General features: G+C 44.3%; 1 protein-coding gene across 1 annotated transcript; it reads right to left on the bottom strand.

Moving 5' to 3' along the window:
* Positions 1–460: 460 nt before the first annotated feature.
* On the bottom strand, positions 461–3693 carry LOC134486242 (Y-linked testis-specific protein 1-like). The gene is made up of 3 exons (XM_063285162.1): positions 3565–3693; positions 1661–2532; positions 461–1580 (listed from the first exon to the last, which is right to left on the bottom strand). Exon 2 carries the CDS (start codon positions 2388–2390, stop codon positions 1725–1727), a length of 666 nt encoding a protein of 221 aa, XP_063141232.1. The 5' UTR covers positions 2391–2532; positions 3565–3693; the 3' UTR covers positions 461–1580; positions 1661–1724.
* Positions 3694–8332: the final 4639 nt, after the last annotated feature.

Below are 8332 nucleotides of genomic sequence, written 5' to 3'. Positions count from 1 at the left end.
ATGAGTCCAAGATATGGTTGTCTCCAAAGAAACTCTTGGAGCGTAGATGTGGCTCAGGAAGACCCCATGGGGTGCACAGGGGCTTCTCAGGAGGAGAGAGCCACATGGTCAGGAACCGCAAAGCATTTTAAAGTCTCGGCAAATGGCATAGGAAAGAGCTCAGCACCTCTGCATTGGAGGCACCATCAAGAGTTTTCTGAGGATAAGCATACATGTGAGTAAAAGACGGGAACTTCCTGGGGCTAGATAGGGTAACAGGGCCCACAGGTGTAGGAAGCCATCCAGTCGAAGTAGAGCCAGGGAAGACAAGCCAGTGGAGGAGCTCTATGTGGTCATCTAGGGGCATTGAGAAGAGACCTCAAAAATATTACAGGATGCAACAGAGTCTAACGTGCTCACGGAAGCTAAACACAGGATCCACGTAACACCTGACAGAAGCTCACAGCCTCCTCATCTTCCCTTTTAAATTACTTTTACTGATAATACAAAATAATGGGCTTTATGATACTTTCAGGAATCGATAGATAAAACTTGGTTTGGCATTCACTACTCTTGTGTTATCCTCGTCAAAATGTCCTCTGGGGAAGCCTCCACCTCACATCCACCTTCTGTAGTGATGGTTGGATATTATTTAAGGAACCAAAGAGACCAATATTGATGTGGCCCAAGTTCAACTCATTCTAGACCCTTTCTGTTCTTCCTGGTCTCCTGCTTCACTTTTTGAGAACTCCATTTGGAATTCCTTCGTCCCTCAGTGTCCTCTACTTCCTCATGTGTTCTTTAGTCTTTCTTCCACATCCCCATCAATTTAATCTTTCTTACCCTCATCCTGGTCTCTTCTCTGCATGTAAAGGTTGGATGTATTTAAAAAGATGACTTATGGGACTGGAGAGATGACCAATGGATCAAGATCTCGTCTGCTTTGAAAGAGGACTTGGATTTGTTCTTTGAGCTCATGTCCAATGGCTCCCAATCACCTTTAATTCTAGCTCCAGGGGACCTGACTATTTTTGTCTCTGTGGTCTCCTGTATTCATGCCCTGCCCCCACCAACATAATTAAAAATAATACATCTACAGATGAGAAACAGGTTTCATTAGGTTCCGTTAGTCAAACAATCCCCGACCTTCTCTGATTCTCAGTCTGCTTGGATCAGTTTATTGGGATTCCCCTTGAGTTCCAAGATCACCTCCCTGTTCCCTGCCCCTCTTTCCCCAACTGTCTGTTTCTCCCTCAAACTTCACCTCAGAGAGTCTATCTATATCTGGCCCCTCTCCTCTGCTTCCTAAACAACCATCTTTTTTCCCCCGTGCCATCCCTGCTCCTCTAAGCCTCATCTCCAGTTCTTTTCTCTTCCTAAATACCAGACCAGTTCAGTTCTGTTTGTTTTAGCCTACGTGACATCAGACTTACTGTTCACAGCCTTGACCTTTCCGGCTTCCTCTCCATGTTCCATCCACCACAGTCCATCTCCTCCACCAAAGTGTTCACACACAACCCGTCACATCGCACATTTTAATTTTTAGAGCAAAACAAATTCCACTGGAAAAGATACTGGGGTTGTCAAAGGCCCTTGGTTATCTGAAACACAGAAAAACAAACATTTTCCCCCCAATCCTATAAGTTTCTCATCTATGTCCCCCTCACTTTGTGCATTTCACCTTAATGGATCTTTTCCACCAGATTATAGACGTAGATGTGGACGTCGCCATCAAACTTGGTGAACTACACAGAAGGCTTGGCTAGAACTTGGTAAATGACTTTGCCAATCTTTTTGGACCTGTCACTTCTGGTGAACTGCACACATTGACCTGTTAAGATGTCGCTGTCAACGTCTGACTTCACCTCTGCTGAAGGAGTCTCTGGAATGATACGGAGGTTACCTTCTGCGTAATCATCCAGGAGCTGGTAGATGTATAGGACTGGATCTTTCTCGTAGGTGATGTAAAACCAGTCCTTCATGATCGGCACCTGGGCATGGACCACCACGCTCCAGTTCTCCTTAGAGACATGTTTGCCCTCAAATTTATGCTCCACCGCTCGGCCAACCATGGCTCTTGCGAGATGTGCGTCTTTCACTTGAGGAAACACTACTTTGTGAGTCAAGACCTTAAACTTTAAAGTCCTCTCATCACTGTGACGTTCCAGTCCGTAGACACAATCAATTCCATCATACTTGACCAGATAGAGAGTGGGATTTGTTGGCAGTTGATCTAGAATGATGGCCTTCCACTGGGTGACGGGCTCATCACTTTCCTTCAATCCGTGAGAAATTCTGCAGCCCACAATGTTCCCCAGGGCCTGGGGAGAAGGCCTCCTCCTCCCCCGCTTCTCTGTGGATGGTGTGCTCATCCTCCTCAGAGACATCCTCTTCTTCATGGCTGTAGACATAGTGTGGTAGGCCACGGCATCCTGGTCCACTGTCTTGTGGCTATCGTTCTGTGTTCAGGCTTCATAAATGCCCGTGGCCTGGGTTTGAAGAGCTCGCCTGCTTAAACCAGACACAATGCTGGTGCCTCTGTCATGTGAGTGCCTGCAAGAACAATGTGGGTGGGGTGGGGAGGGCGCTGGACCAAGGCTCTTGTCTAAGAGAACTTTGGAGCAGGTGAGGAAGGCGATGGTAAACAGGTTTGAGCATATGAATCTTATTCTGTCGTAATCAGAAGTTCATAGGAGGGCTGTGCAATGGTGCAGCACACCTTTAATTCCAGCACTCAAGAGGCAGAGGGAGGCAGACCCCTGTGATATCAAGGCCAGCCTGGTCTACAGAGTTAGTTCCAGGGTAGCCAAAGCTACCCACAGAAAAACCCTGCCTCAAAAATCAAAATCTAAAGTTCAAAGGGAAATGAAAAAATGGTTCTCAACAGCTCAGAATAAGATATTCAGACACATTTCTTCAGCCCGAGGCACTTTGCCTCTGCTGAGGAACCTCTCCTTGAATGGCTAGGTCAGTGTGGGATTAAGTATCCCTGTCCCCAATTTAAGCAAGCAGAACAGAGAAAGGATAACAAAGGAGCCAGAAGGGTGGCCACACCCCTCTACTACCCTCTAACTATGAACTATGTGGCAACATCCACAAATGTCTGCCCAGAGACACAGCACACTAGTCCACTGGCTTTCTGTACTGTGCATCCTAACCCAGCCCCAGGTTTATTCTGCGACGCTGTTGCATCTTCAACTGCATCAAGGGATTTTATGTAGGCAACAGCCATTTAGAAATAATATCTCCTGGGGTTGGGATTTAACTCAGTGGTAGAGCAGTTGCCTAGCAAGCACAAGGCCCTGGGTTCGGTCCTCAGCTCTGAAAAAAAATACCAAAAAAAAAAAAAAAGAAATATTATCTCCTAAAATGCACCGGCACAGAGAGGTACTTTGGCATTTTAGTAGGATTATGAATTAGATATTGTTAGCAAAGGATAATAAACTCTTAGACTGACTAGCGTAGACCATCCGCCGAGCTCTCAAACGTGGAAGACATCAGAACATACGGTTACTCGCTGTACGAGGGAAAACTTTTAGCTTTCTGGGCTACAAGGGTCCCAGTTATCTTCATAAACGTATTTACCGAGTGAAAATGTCCTAGTCGTCCAGATTCTGTCTTCTGAAACCGGTCAGTGTCCAAAAGCCTGTTGAACAATTGTGGGGTTCAGGAGCTGAACTGGCTTTCACAGCCCGCTGCGAAGATAGTGAACCCACCTTCAGGGGAGTCTAGCGCCCCCAAGTGGAAGAGAAGCGCAACCTCCGCCCTTCTCTCTGTGACATCATCCAGGCTCTGCTTACGTCATAGAAGCCCTCTCAGCCCATTTCCTTCCCTAGTTACGCTTAGAAATGTCCAGCATCTAGGTTTTAGCTTCTCCTGTAGCCTCCTGGAGACCCAAAATAAAGTCCCCACCCAAATATTCTGATGACTCGAGTCACAGACTGACCAAGAAGCTCTTTTCATTCATTTTTTTTTCTGAAAAAGTCTTTGGTTTCTGAGTCACCAACATCCTTGGTGGTTATTTTCCCAGCTCCTATCTTTCCTTTGGTTATCTTTAAGTTATTCTCCATATCAGAAATATTTCTAGCCTCTCTCTCCGAGGCAGCCCACTGGATAGCACCCCAAAATTAGCTTTATCAAAACCCACAATTAGAGGAGGGCCATTTTTATTCAAACAAAGCTGGAATTTGACAGGATTAAATACCTTGTATTGAAGTCAATGGCAATCATGAATTATGGATTCTTTGCAAAGAGCGAGGAAAAATTAGCTCCTGGACCTGCTTCCAAAGTCGGGATAAACTGATGACAAACCCGATATCGACCAGTCGTATTTTAAATGTCTTAAAATTAACCAGCACTTCAGGTCAAGGAATTTATTAGATCAAATGCACCAAAACAGGATGAAATAGATGACGTAATTTTGTTTTTGAAATATGGGTAGACAGAATACTGGATGCAGGTAAGTGTGGAATTTACCTGTAAATTACAGGGCACTTTAATAGTTTGTGTCACATAGTTCTTCAGATCTTCAAAAGGGTTCTTTTCAGAACCCTCCCCTGTCCCCACTACACTCTGACCCTCCCTTCCCTCTCCCCAGTAATTCCCTTCCACATTAACATTATAATTTTTTTAAATGTACTTAGAGCTTAACTTATGGCAGCTTTTTAAAATCTGTCCACTTTTCTAAGTGCACTGTCTTCTTTTTCTCCCTTCTATCCTAGTTTTAAGCACATTTTCCTTCACACTTTGAGTTTTCCTCTCTCTCTGCTCTTATGACTCCTCTGCCATTATGTGATGTTGTCCACTATGTGGCTGACCTCAATGTGGGGTTAACTCACATGACATGATTTTTCCCCATTTTCTCCCCTTCATCTTCCTTCTCTAGGCACCTGCTGAGATTTACAGCCTTGGGCATTTTCTTAAGCCTGGAAAGCGCGCACACACACACACACACACACACACACACACACACACGCCCACGCACACTCACACATACACACATACACACAGAAACACTCATACATACCCAAACACACAAACACACACATACATACACACACAAACACACACACATGCACACCCCAACACACACAAAAACATACACATATACACACTCAAACACACAAATACAGTGAGAGAAGAGACAGAGAGAGACACTGTGAGAGACAGAGAGCCCATGAGGAAACATGTAATATCATCTTTCTAAGGACAATAAACAGAGACAGCTTTCAAAAAAGGGAAGAACAAGTAGGCAACAAGAAGAACAATCACGTCATAGCCGTCAACTTGAGGAGGAAAGAGTTTGTCTCACTCTATCTTCTAGGTACTAGTCTGTTACTGAGCGACGTTGGGGCAGGAATTCAGGCAGGACTCTGGAGGCAGGAAAGGAAGCAGAGACAACTTAGAAATGCTGGGTACTGGATTGCTATCCATGACCTACTCAGCTTTCTCTCCTTCTCATACAACCCAGGGCCACCTTCATAGGGGATGACTCTCCCCATAGTGGGCTAGAACCTTCCACATCAACCATCAAAAAAAAATCCTTACAGATGTGGCCATAGGACAATCTGATGGAGGCAGTTCTTCAGCTGAGGCTCCTTCTTCCCAGGTTGAGTCAAACTGATAATAAAAACTACCCAGGACCCTGCACATCCATTCTGATTGCCACATTGTGTGCAATAGACAAGCCATTGGAATACCCTTAGCTGTTGATCACTGGATGAATGGCTTAAAGAATGTGATATACATTGATGTGATTCTCATCTATGTGTAAGAGCAAAGGGTTTTCTTCTCAGAAAAACCGATGGGAGTGTAAAACACAATATGTTAAGTGAAACAAGCCAGACTCAAACAGACGATTGTGAAATTTAGATTTTAATAAGGGATATTATGTGAAAGGGGGCATTTAGGAAGAGGACGGGGAGCAGGAGGGTGTGTGTGTGTGTGTGTGTGTGTGTGTGTGTGTGTGTGTGTGTGTATGTGAGTGTGTGTAGGTAAAAATGGAGGTGAGTTGTGAGGATGAAGATGGCTAATGTACAGTATAAACCTGTACAAGGAGTCACCAGCAAGCCCACTGACTTGTACATTTAAAGCACATCGATATTAGAGAACTGAGTTTAAACAATGTATTGATTAAATTGGGGGTTTATAGTTTAGAGATATCATAAAGTTTATTCATATTTATCTTCCCACAGGTGACTCTTGCTGTTTCGAGCTTGATACTGGTGACAGGATATGGCAGTGAGCTTTGGTGTCTCTACCTCATCAATCACCCGGAATTCACGTCATTCAGTGAGGCTACCGTGGGGAAGGAGGTAGTTAGAGATCTTAATTGTACAGGACGTGGGAAGAATAATGCCCACCCCCACTATAGATTTCCAAATACTCACCCTCAATTCTGGTTTGAATGTGTTCTCCCAGAAGTAATTTTCTGAAGATGAATCCCCAGTGGGAATGTAGTTGTGAAGAATTGATTAGGTCAAGAGGGATGCGACCTACAAATAAAGATCCATTAATGATGCTATTGTGGAAAAAGGTTCAATTATGAAAGGGAGTTTGGCTCCCTGTCTTGTATTCCTAGCCCATTGGATCCCTTCTGTGGTGACAACATCTCACAAGAACTCCTTCCTCTGCCGATGGTCTCTTCATCTCTGATTTACAGGCTTCTGAATCAGAATCATACAGAATCTGCATCATTATAGACTAGCCAATCGGTGACATTCTGTTTGTCCATACATGCGTGAATATGACTCAGAATTTTGAGCAACCGTGTCATATGGGAAAACGAAACTGGCAGAGAGTAATAGGTTGTTAGTGCTGACTGAAGACAACATGGGTTCAGGGTTAGCGTGTGTGCTCTTCGTGAAAGAAACACCACAGAGGAAGAGTGTAGATTGGAAAGGTGCAGCTTGGGAGGGACTCAGACATCTACTGTAGGCCTTGTGCGGAGAAGGAGCCATTAGGGAAGGGGAAAGATTGCGAGGGATAGCATCAGCCACTGCTTTTGGCTAGCAGAACCCATTTTAGAATCCTCATCTTCGATGATGTAAAAGAAAACTGCCTGGAGTCAGTTGATCCATCAGTAACCATCAAGAGTGTGTCCACTATTCCAGAAGGACCCAGGAAAAAGCCTGATCATGGAAGATCCTTTGCCTTCCATAGATGGAGACTTCTCCCCGGCAACACTGGGCAACTCATCTACGTCGGTAAGTGCATCCGACTAAGTCCAGATCAGTGGTCCTTAACCCTTGGATTGAGATCCCGTTGGGATCTCACATGGCCCTTGCACAGGAGTCACATATCATATATCCTGTACATCAGACATTTACATTACAATTCATAACTATAGCAAAATTAAAGTTATGAAGTAGCAATGAAATAATTGTACAGTTGGTGGAGCTGTATGAAAAGGGTACGTTAGGAATGTCGAGAACCTCTCTTCCTGATTCCTCTAAGATATGCCTGTCGGTGTGGACTGTAGGTATAATCCCTTTTATTCAATCAGGCAAATCCAGAAAAACCAAAACACCATCATAAGGTTATGAAGGATAGACAGCCACTGCACCCACAGTGTCAGGACTGCTGACATCTTAGACAAATGATGTCAAAATGGAAATCACGTAACACCATGACCATCCCCCTAAATGAAAAGCAGAGGAGAAAAAAACAGTTCCCTGGTGGTGGCACCAAGAGAAAACCCTTGTCAGAATCATCAGCAAGGATTTTAAAGCCAGGATTCAAGCGTTGTCAATGAGAAACTTCCCAAACAAAAGGATACACGTCATCTTGGTGATGTAATAGAAGAAATAAGAGAAAATCGAATAGAAATCACTGAATTAAAACAAACACTAAGAGTAGGAATTAAAGGCATGTCTGGGCAAGATGAACAATGAAGTGGAGTTTAGAGCAGGCAGAAGGGGCTGGGAAGACGGCTCACTGCTTAGGAACACTGGTTGCTCTTGCAGAGGATCAGGGTGCAGAGGATCTGACGGACTCTTTGGTCAAAACACACACACACATACACACACACAAACACAAACACACCCACACACACCCACTCACATACACACACACATACACACACAAACACACACAAACACACACACTCACATACACACACATACACACACACAAACACAAACACACACACACCTACTCACATACACACACACATACACACGCAATCGCACACACACACACTCACATACACACCCACATAAACACACACAAACACAAACACACACACCCACTCACATAAACACACACACATGCACACACACAAACACACACACACACACACACACCCCAAAGAGATAAATTTTTAAAAAATTAAAAAAAAGAAGGACCCAGGTAT

The sequence above is a fragment of the Rattus norvegicus genome, chromosome 3, assembly GCF_036323735.1.
Source record: "Rattus norvegicus strain BN/NHsdMcwi chromosome 3, GRCr8, whole genome shotgun sequence".
NCBI lineage: Eukaryota > Metazoa > Chordata > Mammalia > Rodentia > Muridae > Rattus > Rattus norvegicus.
Note: the sequence above shows the minus strand (reverse complement) of the source record. Positions and strands in the feature narration are given on the sequence as shown.

Excerpts from the sequence above, each read along its gene's own strand:
- LOC134486242 (XM_063285162.1), bottom strand. The coding sequence starts at position 2,390 with ATGTCTACAGCCATGAAGAAGAGGATGTCTCTGAGGAGGATGAGCACA.